Raw genomic sequence first — 17896 nt, 5'->3', positions numbered from 1 at the left:
CTTATTTTCCCTACTAATCTATTAGATTTTGTTTATGATAGTTTCTAACATACCAACGTTGAAACTGATACAGTCAAATGTAGCTATTCTTTTCTTTTAGCGGGTCTTCTGCTGCTCTTATACAAAAAAAATAAAATAAAATAAAGGATGAATATGTGTGTGTGGAACCTTTCCTCAGTCCATTAACCAAAAAAGTTTAAACTCTGTTTTAAGTGTTCATATTTACCTCTTTCATCCATGTCTACTTTCATTTGGGGCATGGTATTTAGCCAAAAATCTCTACTTCTTCCAAACATTTAACTAATGATCTCAACACCATTTACTGAGGGATTCTTCCTCTTCCCAAGTTTTGTGTTCATATATTACTTATTCCCTAAATCCTTATGCTTATCAGGGTTGGTTACTGGAGGCTCTATTCTGCTGCTCTGGTTGTCTGCTAGATAAAAAGATCCCCTCCTCTGAGAAGCCTGCTCTGACTACCCTCTGAAGCCCTGTTCTGAGCTAGAGGCCCATTTGCTTCATTTTGGACACACCAAGTTTACAGAACCTGCAAGTCATGAAAACAGAAGGTTTAACAGGGGAAGACCCACTGAGCCAAGTGCTAGAAAGGGGGCTGGCAATATAAAGATGGGAAAACATCCAGTGGGCTTTCACCTCGAAGGTCTCTGGTTGTCCTAGTGAGAACAGTGTCAATGGAGTGGTGAGTGGAATCCAGAGTACCATGCATAGAGGAGGAGAATGGGAGGCAAGGGAGTAGAAAACCTGGTTGCTAAGGAGAAGGAGAGGAAAACGAAGGGAGGGTTGTTTAGGATGGAAGAAACTAAGTTCATTTACTTAGAGGAAGGCACCTCTAGGAAAGCAGGCAAATCTGCAAGGTCAAGGGCTCCCAAGGTGGGGGTGGGGCACACAGAGGGGAGGGAGTTAATACCTGAGAATGTGGATTTCTCTGTAAGCTAGGAGGCCACGGTATCTGCTAAAACTAAGTAATTATGGTGGGTGGGATGGGAAAAGAAGGCTTAGAATCATGGAGAAGGTCTGAAATAGCTTCTTGGGGAACAGGCAAGTGACCTGACAAGGATGAAGAGAAAGACTGCAGATCAACAGTGCTCTCACTTGGGGCTGGAAACCACATCAGTAATGTTCCATGGGGAGCATGATTCATTTGCTCCAAATACGCTTAGCAGCCCACATGCAACAAAAGACAGGGTGGCAGGCTCTGAACCAGAGAACGGCAGGATGTTGTAAAGGAGAGACAAAGAAGTCAAGCAGGTGAGGGTGCTGGTGAGAGAGAAGCTAAAGCAGACATGGGAACAGAGATGAACAGGGAAAGAAATGAAGGAGGAAGAGGAAGGGAGTGGGGATAGTGAGGAAGGAAGGGAGGGAGGGAGAGAGAGAGAGAATAGGAGAAAAAATGGGCAGAGTCCAGACACAGGAAACCAGAACGAAGATAAGAATGCAGTGTTATGGGATAAAGTGGGAGAGCTGAAAGTAAAGGAACCTCTTCCCCTAACAGCTCTGGAGTACCTTTCATGCATACAACAAATAGTCAGCAAGCACTTAATTATGAACCAGGACTATACTAGGTGCTGAGGATACAATCTTGAACAAGAGATAAATCCTCTACCTTATGGAGATCACTTTATATAGCTGGGGTGACAGACACTGGAAAACAAATGAGTTAAAATATACGGCATGTAGAAGCATGTAACAACATGGATGGACCTTAAGGACATTATGCTGAGTGAGATTAGCCAGAAACAAAAGGACAAATACTGTATGGTCTCACTGATATGAACTGACATTAGTGAATAAACTTGGAATATTTCGTTGGTAACAGAGAACATCAGGAGACAGAAATAGGATAAGATATTGGGTAATTGGAGCTGAAGGAATACAGACTGTGCAACAGGACACAAACAGGATACAAAAAACTCAGAAATGGACGGCACAATACTACCTAACTGTAATGTAATTTTGTTTAAACACTGAATGAAGCTGCATGTGAGAATGATACAAGGAGGAGGGCTGGGGACATAAATGAAATCAGAAAGAAAGATAGATGTTAAAGATTGAGATGGTATAATCTAGGAATGCCTAGAGTGTATAATAATAGTGAAATGTACAAGGTACAATTTTAAAAGTGTTTTTGCATGAGGGAGAACAAAGGAATGTCATTATTGCAGGGTACTGAAAATAGATAGTAATTAATATTTTAAAACTTTAACGTATGTGTGAGACAAGCAAAAAATGTTTATTTGGTACAAACCAGTGCATTTCCTAATATAACTTTTGTGGACAGCTTAACTGAACACCATAGTACTTGGAACCTTGCGTAAGGCATAAGATTTTGTAGGTTTGTCCAGAGTGATGCCCAGATAAATCTCAGAGCGATTTGAACAGTGAATAGGGAAATATTTGCAGAGTCCCCTAGGGGGAATGGTGAGAAAGGGGGAAAATTCAACTTCCCCAAGTGGAGAATTCTTGATTTTCTCACAGGCAGTGGGGAGAGCCAAAGCAATAGGCCGAGCCTCCAAACTTGGGGGTTGTTCACATGAAACTTAACCCCGCAAAGGATAGGTCAAGCCTACTTAAAATTAGACCTAAGAGTCACCCCCAAGAGAACCTCTTTTGTTGCTCAGATGTGGCCTCTCTCTCCAGCCAACACAACAAGCAAACTCACCGCCCTCCCCCCTGTCTACGTGGGACATGACTCCTAGGGGTGTGGACCTTCCTGGCAACATAGGACAGAAATCCTAGAATGAGCTAAGACTCAGCATCAAGAGATTGAGAAAACCTTCTCAACCAAAAGGGGGAAGAGCTAAATGAGACAAAATAAAGTGTTAATGACTGAGAGAGTCCAAACAGAGTTGAGAGGTTATCCTAGAGGTTATTCTTACCCATTAAATAGATATCACCTTGTTAGTAAAGATGTAATGGAGAGGATGGAGGGAAGTGTCTGAAAATGTAGAGCTGTGTTCCAGTAGCCATGTTTCTTGAAGATGACTGTAGAATGATACAGCTTTCACAATGTGACTGTGATTGTGAAAACCTTGTGTCTGATGCTCCTTTTATCTACCCTATCAACAGACGAGTAAAACATATGGAACAAAAATAAATAATAGGGGGAACAAATGTTAAAATAAATTTAGATTGAAATGCCAGTGATCAATGAAAGGGAGGGATAAGGGGTATGGTATGTATGAATTTTTTTCTGTTGTCTTTTTATTTCTTTTTCTGAATTGATGCAAATGTTCTAAGAAATGATCATAATGATGAATATGCAACTTTGTGACGACATTGTGAATTACTGATTATATATGTAGAACAGAATGATCATAAGTTAAGAATGTTTGCATTTGTTTATTGTTATATTTTTTTAAAAAATTTAAAAATTAATAAAAAAATATATATGGCATATAAATGGTGATGTGCTACAGGAAAAACAAGGCAGAAAAGGGAGATAGGAAATGTTGGGGCAGGAGTTTCAATTTTAAATAAGGGTCATGGAAGGCCCTCACTGACCAAAGACTGGGAGGAAGTAAAGGCAGAAGTCATGCAGATAGCTGGGGGTAGAGGTACGAAGCAAAGGGAATAGCAAGTGCAAAGGCCCTGACGTAAAAGGCATATGCTTAGCACATTTGAGTATCAGCAAGCAGTCCAATGTGGCCTGAAGTGGAGTGGTGAGGTGAGGTCAGGGAGGTGTTCAGGGACCAGTCTTAAGGATATGGGCTTTCAGTGAAATGGGGAATTTACTCTCAGAAGGGTTTCCACAAGAGAGGGATGTAATGTTTTTCCCCCAAAAGATCTGTTCACGTTCTGACCTCCAGTGGCTGTGAATGTGGCCTCATGTGGAATAGGGTCTTGGTAGATATCGTCAAGGTCATACTGGATTAGGGTGGGCCCTAGATTCAGCACCTGGCAGCCTCATCAGAGAAAAGAGAGGGAGATTTACACACAGAGCCAGAGACACAAAGAGACACACCCAGGGAAGAAAGCCATGTGACAACAGATGCAGAGATTGGAGTGATGCAGGCACAAGCCAGGGATGCCAAGGAGAGAGGCATGGGACAGATTCTCCGTCAGAGTCTCCAGAAGGAACCAAGCCTGCTGGCAACTTGATTTTAGACTTCTAGCCTCCAGAACTGGGAGACAATACATTTCAGTTGGCCCATCCAGATTATGGTGCTTTGTTATGGCAGCCCTAGGAAACTTAGGCACTCTTGAAACTTCAATTTCCTCATCTCTGAATAATAGTCTGCCTTCTAGGGTAGTTATGGGAGTAAACAACACAAACCCAACAAGTGCCAGCTGCACAGTAAGTGCTTAGTCAATTGAGGCCATTATGAACCTGGTGATCTTACTGCCTTAACTGTGGCCTGGCCAGGTCAGCGTTAGCAAGTGGGATGGAGTGGAGTGCTGGGGACACCCTGCTGCATGCCCCCAGCCAGCCCTGGCATGTCCATAGTTAGCCTTTACCACGGCTCCATTAGGGAAGTGCCCTGCCAGCTTTCTCTCCCCATTGATATACACAGTCTGGGGAAGAGTGGTAGAGGAGAATGGCCTCTGACAATTCAGCAATGGCCAGGTACAAACATTTGGGAAGACTACATGCTCTCTCACCTACCCCATGGAACACAGCCTTTGCTGAAGTAAGAAGAAACAAAGGAATAAATGATAATGTTTTAAAATGACAGGAGCTAAAACTTCACCAGCCATGAACCAAGGGTCAGGCACTTGATGTCTACAAATGCATTTCATCTTCACAACAGCCCATTTTTGAGATGAGCAGACCAAGACATAGCAAGGGGAAGTAGGGAACTGCCCAAGAAGCTGACCATAGCTTCCAAAGTGGAGGGAGCTTAGAGGATGTGGACTTGCCCCTTCTCTCTGCAGGGCCTGTTCTAAGGCTCTCCTCCCTGGGAGCCCCATCCCCCTACTTTCCACCAGGAACACGGCTGGAGGCCCACCTTCCTACTTTCCACCAGGAAGTCTTGGGGGACTTCTGGAAGGATTCTGATGCACTACATGGAACAGAGGAATCCTAAACAGCTCAACAGCCCTGACGGACCAGGAATGAGCTGCTGCTTATGCTAAAAGGCATGCATATGTGTGTATGTTACGTGTGATCCACACACATCTGACAGAGTGAAACAGTCAAGCTTGAAACTAATCATCTCAACTTACTAGTGCAAACCTATGTCCAAAGCTTATCCACTCCTTTTCTATGAGCGCTTCAAATCCTTTGATGGTCCGGTAATAACTGTCCAACATCAGCATAGCCAGGGCTGTGAGCTGGGCCGTTCGGTCCCAACCGTCGCTGCAGTGCACCACCACCGAGGTCTTCCCAGATTCTATTTTGTCAGCAATTCTCACCGCCCCAGCAAGAAGCATCTTCACAAAAGAAGTCCCATTAAATGATGCTACATTCAATTTCTACTACAGCATAAAATGATTCTGGGGGGAACTTTTGAAGTTAAGACAATACGCAAAACAAGAATGCCATGCAATAAACTGAGAATTGCTAAGAGAATCACCAGGAAGCACAGCATGTGAAAACATTTTAAGATACAGTACAAATGGTAAATAGGCTCCTTTATTAAAGGGCCACAAAGTTCTTTTCAAACCTGATCTGAGGAAAGCACTGTCCCCTCTTTATCACATCTGGATCCTGCCTGTGACAATTATGTCAGGCCAGGTACACAGCAGAGAAGGGACGGGGCAGAGAAGTCTGAACCTGAAAGCGCTGAAAGAACTAAACTGTTACCCTTATATATTCTAGCCAGTGCGTCCCATCCACATTGGAGAACCACCGGGCCTCGTCAATTGAAGGGTAGACAATCTCTTTGAGTTTACGGAGTGACTCTCTCATCACATGGATGTTGTGGATTTCCAAGAACACCAGCTCAGCGTTTGGGTAAGCACTTTCACTTTCATATCCTCCACCCTTGGCCTGTTAAAAATAAAAGATACAGATTACCTTATCTGGATTTAACTTTTCTTTCTAGTGTTGCCAGATATGGACTATATAAAGAAGCAGTGATATCCAGAATAAACAAATTAATTGATGAAGTGTATGAGAGGTTACTGGGACCTGGGAGGAGGCGGGGAAGCAGGGCTCTTGCTTAATAGGTACAGATTTTTTGTTGGGGATGATGAAAACGTTTTGGAAATAGTGGTGATGGTGGCATAGCATAATAAATACAATTAATGCCACTGAACCATATACTTAAAAGTGGTTACAATGGCAAATTTTATGCTATATATATGTTACCAAAATAAAAAAAGATGCAATCTACTGATCTGTTAATAAAATTCCTCCATCCTTCATGACCATTGTAAGTTTTTAAACCATTGACAACTGGATCTTACTCAGACAAAAACAGGTTTAAAAAGGTTCCATCTATTAGTGCTATATATTTGAACAAAAAGGTTGTACTACCACAAAATATCTAATACAACAAATTCGCAAGTCCCAACAACCAGACTGATTTAAGTCATGTAAGCATAACAAAATGCAAATATAGCAAAAAAGGGAGATAGGGCCCACCCCTTGGTGATCTCATAACAAAATATGATCTGCAATTAGCTTATACTTTCTAGAGGTCAGCATTCAAAACACATCTGTGATGAGGATGTAGAGAAATTGGAACTTCGAAACATTACTGGTACGAATGAAAGAGTTTGCTGGTTCCTAAAAAGATAAACATAGAATTACCATAAAATCTAGTGTTATGGGTTGAACTGTGTCCCCCAAAAAGATATGTTCAGGTCCTAACCCCCCAGTACCTGTGAATATAACCTTATTTGGAAACAGGGTCTTTACAGATATAACCAAGTTGACATAAGGTGATACTGAATTAGAGTGGATCTTGTAAGAAGAAGAAATTCACACAGAGACACACAGAAGAGAAGGCCATGTGAAGAGAGAGACAGATAATATTCTCACCAGCAGTGGGGACAAACAATTCAAGAAACTGAGCCCTTGATCTTGGGATTAGTCCCTATGAAGCTTACTCCTGCAAAGGATAGGTTAAGCTTACTTTTAATTATGACTAAGAGTCACTCCCAGAGAACCTCTTTTGTGGCTCAGATGTGGCCTCTCTCTCTAAGCCAACTTCACAGGCAAACTCACTGCCCTCCCTTCCCCCCGCCCCCAACGTGGGTCATGACTCCCAGGGGTGTAAATCTCCCTGGCAACATGGGACCTGACTCCCAGGATGAGCTGGGACCTGGCATCATGGGAGTGAGAAAGACTTCTTGACCAAAAGGAGGAAGAGAAATGAGAGAAAAATAAATTATCAGTGGCTAGGAGACTTCAAATAGAGTCACGAAATTATCCTGGAGGCATTTCTTATGCATTATATAGATATCTCTTTTTAGGTGATGGTGTATTGCAGTGGCTGGAGGGAAGTACCTGAAATTGTTGAATTATGCTTCAGTAGCCTTGATTCTTGAAAATGACTGTATAACTATACAGCTTTTACAATGTGACCGTGTGATTGTGAAAACAATGTGGCTGGCACTCACTTTATCCAGGTTATGGACAGATGAGTTAAGAAAAAAAAAAGGACAAAAAAGAAAGAAGTAATAGGTAGGAAGGATAAGGGGTAAAAAAAAAATTGGATAGACTACAATACTAGTGGTCAATGAGAGGGAGGGGTAAGGGGGTATGGGATGTATGGATTTTCTTTTTTTCTTTTTATTTCTTTTTCTGGAATGATACAAATGTTCTAAAAATGATCATCATGATGAATACACAAGCATGTGATGATATTGTGAGCCACTGATTGTACACTTTGGACGGACTGTATACATGTGAAGATATCACAATAAAAATATTAAAAAAAAAAAAGGCAGAGGCAGAGATTGGAGTGATGCTGCTACAAGCCCAGGAATGCCCAGGACAAGGCTTCAGAGGGAGCATGGCCCTGCTGACACCCTCATGTCAGACTTCTAGCCTCCAGGACTGGAAAAGAATAAGCTTAACACTGGGTATTTTAAGTCACCCAGTTTGTAGTAATTTGTTATGCTCCTTGTGACTATGGAAACTTAGTGTATTTGCATATTTTTGCATGGCTGACTGGATAACTCCATTAGAAAAGACCTTCCAAAGCAGACATGAATTAATCAAGCAATCACTACATTTCTAAAGTTAAAGGGACTGCCAAGGCCCTCACAATCATTTCACTAAAATACTTACTTACTTGATTCTTTAGATGATAATTCTCCTTCTAAGTCTTCGCCTAATTCAAAAGACAAAATGGTAGGGAAGCAAGGAGAGGGACAAGATTCCAACTCACATGCGATACCAAACATAGCCCAAGGGGTATACACTGGAGAGGGATAGCAATGGACTGCTCAGAAAGAATCCAACTTCGCAGGCGAGGCTTTTCCCAGCGGCTTACCGATTCACAGACAATATGTAAGGAACCAGCCATGCTTTGTAGCTCTAAAGTGAGAATGTACCTTGTTGGTATCAGCAACGCTGTTCTGACGGGCATCAAAGATGATGAGTTTGTGTGACTGTGCATTAGCATCCATTATTGTCTGCAAGTATTTTTCATCTTCTTTGCAGCGTTTATCATTCGGACCCACAAGGGGCTGGCTGCAACGGGTAATCGTTGCCTGACTTTCTGGATGAATCCATGACAACACCTAGTATTTTCAAGCAACAAATATGAGTACAGTTCCTAAAACAGCACATATTTTAATCATTAGGTAGTGCAAACAAGTTCCCTTCTCAAACACAGCCTCTGCGGCGTGTTCCCCGCAAAGGTGAGAACAAGTCTGACTAGATGAGCTCTAAGAATCCCCTTCCAACCACTAAAATTCTGTGAGTCTAAGTAAAACAAAAATGAAGTCAATCCATCACTAAAATCCAGCCCTATTCCTGTTTGACCTGCATTGTCAATGACACATCCGGCAGGGTGAGGGCAAAGTGTACATATGGTCTCTCAGAAAATCGAAAACTATGCTCCAAACCTCCCCACTTCCCTCAAGCGGCCAAGTGACTCAGGATTATACTAGATGCAAACTCTGGAATCACAAATATCCACTGCCTGCTGGCTGCCAGGTTTATTTCTGTAATGATTTCCCTCCCATGCAGCTAGAGCATCCCACTGAGCATCTAACAGCATATTTTCTCTAGGAAGAGTCGTGGAAACCAGTAACATAAATTAATAAAATAGCAGGCTAACACCTTCTTACTACTCCTTTGTTATTCTCTACTACATTCTGAAAGCACAACTGTCTAACCAGGTACAAGAGTTTTAGTGCTTAGTAAAACGAAATTATCCACTGGGGAGTCACAGCCAACAGAATGTTTATATAATTAGGTAGTTGTTGAGAATTCAAAGCTTTTCATGCCTTTAGGCTTATTTTTCTACTTTCCACTTTGCTCACTAGGTTCCTTTCTGTATTGTGTCTTTTCATATTAGATCTAACACAGTATATGCTTCCATCTAAATGAAATGACAGTGTCTATTACTTACAGGGACTCTGCCTTTTGCTCTAAAGGTTGCCACTTTTGAAAGGTCATCATCTTTTACACTAGTTGGTACAACAATGATGGCAGGATAGGTGTCACAGAGCTCATAATTACTGTTTATCTTGGATATTTTCCAACTTTCATTTGGCAAGCCCTGAAGGATGGTAGAGAAGAGGGAAGGGTGGGAAAAGAATACTTTTACACTTTCAGAAAGTACTAACCACAATCCACTTATGTGTGGTTCATTGCTAATTAAAAATTTTTAAATATATTCATCTAATATAACCTATCACCTTGTCATTTTAAAAATCTAATGAAGCATAAGAATTTCCAAACCTTACTCAAAATGGAAATTCATTCACTAGAATCTCAGTCCTATACATTCTGTATCCTGTTTACCATAAAACAATGACCACAGTGTTGTTTTAAGGATAAAAATGAAAATACACATGACTGTCCTTTAGAAACATGGAAATTTCTTACCAATGTCTAAATTAAGAAATGCAAAACACTATGCCAAATTTAAGGTAGACATAAAAATTAAACACAATGAAAAAATCTTACTGGGATATCTTGAAATTGACAACATTCTAAAGAGTTTCTAGATAATATAAACATTATGTCAGACTGATTTGGTCATGCTATATATTTAAAATCTAATTTATCATTAGTTCTGATGCTTACTCATCAACTCTGCAGCAGGACATCTAATAAAAACCATCTTGCTGGTTTGGTTTTTAAATTCCCTGCCCTCATATCCCACTCACCCTCTGGAATAAGGATGAAGAAACAGTAACATAGTTAAAGGATTGGATTTGGGCAAAAAAGGGGCATCTAGAAGATGAAGAACCCACAACCTCAATAAGTCATACCAACACACAATTTGTTTTAAAGATTTTTTCTCCGTTGCATTTCTAACCGTTTAAAGGACAAAGCGAGGCTCAACCTATTATTCTCAATTTGATCAGCAGCATACTTTACCTGTCTCTTATATTCAGCTACTGGATCATAAACTTTCCAGCCATTAATTGGAAATTTTTCTTTATAGTTGAATGCAAATAGTGTCTGGACACAAAAACCATAAAAAATCCATATGTCAGTATTTGTTTTTTATACCAGGAACCCAATTTTTTTTTCAGATGCCCAATTTTAAAGCTTTTCATTGTGATACAAACTGAACTTATTAAGACTCTTATTTTAATCAGTAAATTCTGAAGTAACCAATTGGCAGCCTTTCGTAATCATGATACAGAACTGATAAATTTCAAATATTCTAATATCAGTTACCAATAGAAGGGAAAAAGAGAGAGAGAGGAAATGCTTGGAAAGGACAATAAACATAAAATTTTTGGACTGCTACAAATCTATGCAAAGAAAGGTTTACTTTGGCGTGTTTACCTGCCCATTGGAAAGAGGAAATGCATGTTTGTTGAGATTTTCAAATATCCCCAGTTTACTCTGTTCTTCCTGTTTATAAGCAAGTCGCAAGTTCCTCATATCCTGTTAAATGATTAGCAAAGCCATTTATTCAATATTTACTCAGTACCTATTGGCCAGATAACACGTCATAAATAGAGGAAAATATTTTCATCAATTTCTCATTTTATTCTCTATTTTGCTCCAACGACCAAGGGCAATGAACAAAAACACCTCCAACAAGATAAAATAATTAAATGAGGAAATTGGATCAAAAAGGGTGTGTGTGGGGGGGAACCCACATCAGATGAAACCAAGAATAAGGTTAGTACATAAAAGTGTGCAGGTAAGTCCTTGCATACGCTTGCTAAAGGTGTGCCACAGAATTAGTTGTGATTTTGTAAGCTGCCCAGAGTCAGTGACAGAAGTCCTACCAGCCATGAAAGAGAAATCGGGGCGCTGCTCCCCTGGCCCTCACAGAAAAGACTCTGTGTCATGGCAAGACTGCCACCCCTAGTACCATCCTTACAGTAATCACAATGCCGCTCCACAGTTCCTTACCCTGTCCCCCAGTGCTGCTAGCTGCCAAAGGCCCAGCACACTCGAGTAGGAAGGAGGCCTACTTAGATGGGGTGACGTCTTCCCAGGACGACATTCAGAGCAGTGCTCCCCAACCTTTTCAAACCTACACTCCTGTTAGTTAAGCTTTGCTCCTTTAATGTGAAAATTGAAAATAAATATGGCCACAAAAAAGTAAAGCAATACTCATTTGGGAAATTAAAAATCATCATTATGATATGATTTATAATGGCAAAGAAAGGAAATAACCTAAATCTCGATCAATAGGAGGCTGGTTAAATAAACTACAGTACAGCTCCTGGAACACCACAGAGCTGTTAAAAACAAGAAGGAACTTTCCACTTACTGGTTTAGAGGAGTTCCAAGATATACTGCCCAGAGGAAAAAGAAAAGTGCAAAACAGTGTGTATAATATGCTATCATTTACATTTTCAAAGAAAGACTACACATATGTGCACATGTACATGCACAGGGCATCTGTGAAGGGGGACATCTGAAACTGATAACAAGGGGTACCTGCCCAGAGTGCAACTGGGTGGCTGGTGTGGGGTGGAGGAGACTTACTTTTTAACCATACACAACTTTTGTACCTTTTAAATGATGCATCACCTGTTAATATCTTAGGAAAACAGCCACAGGACACCTGCCTAAGCAACACAATTTCCTGTCACATACTCTCTCAAACTCTGCTGGTGACACCCTTAGCAACTGACTGGCTCCCTTGCTTCTCAGGGTTGCTAAGGGAAAGAGCAGGTGAAAAGACCAAGGGGGAGGGGACTGAAGGCCAGTGTGAGCAGCTAAGGCAATGAACAAAGGGAAGGGTGGCTCGAGATGAAACTGGACGGAAAAGTACACCAGGCTCAGATGTGCAGGGTCTTGTTAAGGAGAATAGGAAGCCGCTGAAGAGTTTGGAGTAGGGAAACGGCATATTTCAAAACTGCAGAACCAATCCAGTCATTCCTCTGCTTTAAATTCTTCAGTTGCTCCCCTCTGCTCTGCCTGTGGAACACTCTCCTTTGCCAAAGGAGAAAAGCAGAAGTTAGTCTGCTAAGCCAATGGATACATAATCAGGAAGGAGTAAAGGGTTCTTTGAAAAACAGATTCAACTGCAGTCTAGGTCCAGCTAGAGAGGGGTGTCCTCACAGGTTTGATCAAGGCCAACCGATTGGGAGGAATTCCAAACCCAAATATGAAAGGATTCTTGATCCAGAGGCCAGATCTCTTTCCTGGGTGCCTTATTTAGTTTAGTTTTAATAAACTGTATTATATGAGGTCAAGTCATTGGGAATAAAACATGTCAGTTCAGACTGTTTATTAAATGAATATTCAGTATTAAAGTTACCACACACATTTCTACTTAATTCACTGGAGGAAGGCACCACAGTGAAAATAAGTACAGTTCAAGGTGCAAATTCCACCAATACAGAAGCTTACTTATGCCTTTTAGCACAGAATTTATAGGATACTACTAAACCTCAGAAAGACTCTGACCATGTACTGGTCTGAAAAGTAGCAATTTAAAACACCCAACTGGAAAAAAGAATTGCTCTTAGCTTTCCACTTGATTTCTCTGAGCTCTAACAAAACTTAAGTTATAGGTCCACAGTAATTAGAAACACTTCAATAGAAAACATAAAAGCTTATATTAATGGGTGATATAATGGTTTGAATTAGCTGATATGAGATTTGGAAGGCTCTCTGTCCTGAAAACATTGAAGTTACTAACAGGACACATTATCCTTACTGTACAAAGACCACAAGGAACAATTCAGAAAACGTTCCCCTTTTAAATTTCATTTCGGTTTGTGCTATACCTTGCACACAATCTCTATTCCACAGGAATTGTCTCCGTGGCTCTGTGCTCCAATCTTCTCAACTCTGCTGATCACTCCAAGGGGAACATCGAGGATGAAATGTGGGTCCTAGATTTAAAAATCAGGATTAATGCCTATCAATGCCAGTCAACAGAGTTTTCACATTTAAATCTTCACTGGGTTAAAGAAAAATCAATCATGTCTATTTACTTTGCATTTCCTCTATGTCCCAGCTAAGAAACTGAAGTCTGATTTATAGCATGCTTTATGAAATATATATAGCAAGACTTCAACTAAAATTCCCCTCTGGCTCTATGTGCTATTTGAACTGCTTTATTTTCAGGATACACATTCTGTTTGCAAATGTGCACATCTGGTTATCTCAGGCTGATGGGACTTCAGAGGACTCTTTACGTTCTGCTTTGTACTGTCCTGACGTATTTTTAAAAGTAAAACACACTTTTAAACACTCACCCTCTCTACGTTTTTGAAGTACATCTTAAAGTCCGTCACAGTCAGGGTTCCACTCACTGCCCCCATAAAAGGGCAGATATACATGACATCTTTAACTGAAAGAAAAAAGCCCAGAGTAGCAACTATTGCTGTTGTCCTGCTTCAATAAGTCTTAACAACTTTCAGCATATATATTTGTGACTCCAGTTTTCTAGGAATTTAAATTTGTATAGAATTATGTCAATTATTACTTTAAATAAACATAGATGGAGAGCCTTCTAATGAAAGTTACAAACCTTAACCAAAATTCAGATTTGCTACTTAAGGAGGTTTTAAGTAAAAGGCCTCATAATTAGTTAAAAGTTGACATTTTTTCCCAAGTGGTTACATTTTCCCAGCGTGATAAATTAATTCTATGCAGAAACATATTACTTGAACTCTAAAGATCCAGGGCTCCCATTTCATAAAGTACTGGTACTGAAAACTAACTAATGCACCCTCAGAGGAAACAAAGCACTTCATGGATGACAGAATCTAGAACCACATCAAGGAAACGGAAAGAGACCTCTCAATTTCAAATTCCTTACCAGCTTCAATATCTATTTTCACTTTCTTTTTACTACTATCACTCAAGTGCTCACCACATTTGGTTCACATGAATCTTTAGAAGCTCACACCCCTCACAAAGACCTTCACTAGCCTCCCCACGGCATTCCCTCCCAAGAATATACCCAGCTATAGGCAAGTCAGAGTGGGGTAATTAAAGGTTCTCAAGCTGTTATTTGACCAAATTCTCAAAACACTGTCATTACATTGGTCTGTAACTCAATATTTACTGAGTGCTTTTGATTGCTGAGCCCTGGGCATAATTAGTCACAGTCCTGCCCACCAGCAGCCCATGACCTGTGAGAGACACTATGAAGAAAATCACCATCATAATACAGCCTGATAAATGCTGTAATGAGGATGTGGACACAATGTGATAAAAGCTCAGAAAAGGATCAACTTAACTTGGCAGGAAAGTGGAGGAGGAAGAGAGCAACACAATCACAGCCATGGAGGCAGCATCTGTGAGTTGATAGGGGCCAGGGTCCTTGAATGAAAGGTGCAGGAAGCATGAAGGAGCCTGAGGCCAGACAGGTGTGCAGGGGGTGGCTCAGGCAGGTCTTTTGTGGGATACTGAGGTGGTATTATTATTATTATTACTATCATCATCACCAACATCATCATTGTCATCTTTAAAAGATACTTGACTTTAAACAAAAAATAACAACGGTGTTTATAAAAAGTAAAATGGATGATGACAATAGCAGAAAGGCTGGAAGGGGACAGATTGAAGTATTCTATTATAAGATTCTTATCCTATACATAAAGTGACACAATATCACCTAAGTTAAAGAAGAAAAAAACAAAGAGTTATTGCGAATACTCAAACAAAACACAGGAGATAAAATAGAATCTTAAATACTCAAACCAAAAAAAGGCAAAAAAAAAAAAAGGAGGGAAAGGAAAAACAAAGAACAGATTGGATAAAGGAAAAACAAATATCAAGATGGTAGATGTAACTCTAATCACATCAATAACTACATAAAATGTAAATGGTGTAAACAATTAGAAGGCAGAGACTGTCAGCAAGACCCAACTATATGTGGTCTATAAGAAACTCACTTAAAATATATGGACACAAATAATTTGGAAGTCAACAGACAGCAACAGGGACACCATGCCTGTTGGAAAAGAAAGCTGGAGTGGCTAGACTAATATCAGGCAAAGTAGCTTTCAGAGCAAAGAATATGACTAGGAGTAAAGAAAGTCATTTTGTAATAATAAAGTGCTCAAATCATCAGGACAAAAACATCTTAAACGTTTATGCACCTAATAACAGAGTTTCAAAATAAATGAAGCAAGACTAACAGAACTGCAAGGCGAAAGAGATACACAACTGTAGCAAGAGAGTTCAAAATCTTCTCTCATTAATTGACAGAACTAGCAAAAAGAAAATGAGGAAGAACACAGAAGACAACATTCACCCACCGTGGCCTAAGTAACATGTATAGAACCCTCCAGCCCACAAAAGCAGAATATACATTCTTCTCAAGTGCACTCAGAACATTTACCAAGAAAACCCATATTCTGGGCCATAAAATAAGACTCAATAAATGCAAAAGGATCCAAGTCATTAAAAGCTTGTTTTCTGACCACAATGGAATAAATAACAGAAGGAAATTTGGGAAATTCAAAAGTATATGGTAATTGAACAACATACTCTTAAATAACACAAGAGTCAAATAAGAAGTCAAAAGTGGAATTCAAAAGCATTTTGAACTGAACAAAATTGAAAACTCAACATGTCATAATTTATGGGATGCCTCTAAAGCAGAGTATGGGGAGGGGGTATCTAAATGCTTATACCAGAAAAGGACAAAAGTCTCCAATAAATGACCACAGCTTCTACCTTAAGACACCAGAGAAAGAAGAGTAAATTAAACCCAAAGTGAGCAGATGGGAGGATATTAATAAAGATCAGAGTAGAAATTAATGAAATAGAAAACAGAAAAAAAAACAGAAAATAATGAAATCCCAAATGATATTTTTTAAAGATCAATTAAATCTTTAAATTCAATTTCTCTCTAGACTGAGAGAAGACACACAGTACCAACCTGAGAAATCATAAAGGTGATGCCACCACAAATTCTATAGATAGTAATGGGGAAACAAGGGAATATTATAAATTTCATGCCAATAAACTCAACAGATTAGATTAAACAGACAAATTCCTTGAAAGACACAAACTCAAAAAGAAAAACAAACCCTGGATTATCCTATAACTATTAAAGAAGTTAAATATGTAGTTAAGATCTTTTCACAAAGAAAACTCCAGATCCAGATGGCGACACTGGTTAATTTTACCAAATATTTAAGGAAGAAATAAATTCTCCCAGAAAACTGAGGAGAGTATAATTCTCAATTCATATAAAAGGCCAGCATTACTCTGATACTAAAACCTGACCAAGAAAAGAAAACTACAGACCAATACCCCTCATGAGTATCTATACAAACCTTCTAAACAAAATTTTGATAAATCAACTCCAACAATATATAACATCTACAAAAAATCCCACAGCTAATATAGAAATGGTGAAAGAGTGAAAGGTGCTTTCTTAAAAACTTAACCACATGATCCAGCATTCCACTCTTAGGTATTTACCCAGGGTATTGTGGCATATATGAGAGACAGACAAACAGACAGAGAGAGAGAGAAAGCAGGAAAAGGCACCCCTCTTCCGTCGGCGATGCCACCCAATAGCAGTGCTAGGCAATCCTATACTGGCTTCAATCTCATAAGGTCAAGATGACATTAATACAAATTAATGGACCTGGTCTATTTTTCCACTAATTAAATTGGTCTGGCTGATCTCCAGCATACATCACCAAACCAGTATCATCTATGCTGGCAAGTAAATGCCATTTCATTTTCTGGATCACTAAAGCAAAGTGTAAAACTTACCAATGGCCTTGATTGATTCTCCTGGAAAAAGAGGGGCTTCTTCCATCTGTGCCAGCTTATTCCCATCCCTTAGAGCCTGGTGAAAGACAAACAGGAGTAAATCTCACTTCCATCTGTATACCTGGGATGAAGTCTGATGTGCTATGCTCTTGCTACAAGGCTACAGAAGCATGCAGAATGTATGCACCACACCCCACCCCCTTTTTTAAAAGACAATTTCAAAGCTCAGCATCACAGGACACCATGCTGCCTATTCTAGCAAATTGTTACAACATATTTAAATTTCACAGTTAGAAAGCATTAATACATAAATGGCTTGACATGACAGATAGATACTGTAATCACTACACAGACAGCTGTAAAAGGTGACTCCAGAATTTAGAAATAAGGCCAGAAAAAGTTACCTTCTAAGCATAAACTAATACAAATAAATCAACTGTAGATGTAGGTGCTAAGCTATCTATAGAAATGACTTGGGCTATACCAGGGTTTGGGAAACATCTAATTAGAGTAAGCAGAGTAGGGTCTCAGAACAGTAACCTAACTAAGGAACCCTGTGGGCACCCACACTGCAGCTCAGCTACCTGTGGACAGGACGTGGAGAGTAGGAATGAATTGTTTATCCGGTCCAGGCCACGA

The 17896-nt window shown here is 39.9% G+C and overlaps 1 protein-coding gene across 6 annotated transcripts in view; it reads right to left on the bottom strand.

The window, feature by feature from the left end:
- Positions 1 to 17896, bottom strand: part of MTMR1 (myotubularin related protein 1) — a 58991-nt gene that overhangs the window by 17355 nt on the left and 23740 nt on the right. For all 6 annotated transcript variants that reach the window (XM_077146842.1, XM_077146841.1, XM_077146845.1 and 3 more), the window contains 9 exons: positions 17258 to 17333; positions 13771 to 13865; positions 13297 to 13404; positions 10886 to 10987; positions 10469 to 10552; positions 9492 to 9641; positions 8467 to 8655; positions 5765 to 5950; positions 5185 to 5391 (listed from right to left, as the gene is read on the bottom strand). In XM_077146842.1, coding sequence (XP_077002957.1) covers positions 5185 to 5391; positions 5765 to 5950; positions 8467 to 8655; positions 9492 to 9641; positions 10469 to 10552; positions 10886 to 10987; positions 13297 to 13404; positions 13771 to 13865; positions 17258 to 17333 — 1197 coding nt within the window. The remainder of the gene's footprint in view (positions 1 to 5184; positions 5392 to 5764; positions 5951 to 8466; positions 8656 to 9491; positions 9642 to 10468; positions 10553 to 10885; positions 10988 to 13296; positions 13405 to 13770; positions 13866 to 17257; positions 17334 to 17896) is intronic.

The sequence above is a fragment of the Tamandua tetradactyla genome, chromosome X, assembly GCF_023851605.1.
Source record: "Tamandua tetradactyla isolate mTamTet1 chromosome X, mTamTet1.pri, whole genome shotgun sequence".
NCBI lineage: Eukaryota > Metazoa > Chordata > Mammalia > Pilosa > Myrmecophagidae > Tamandua > Tamandua tetradactyla.
Note: the sequence above shows the minus strand (reverse complement) of the source record. Positions and strands in the feature narration are given on the sequence as shown.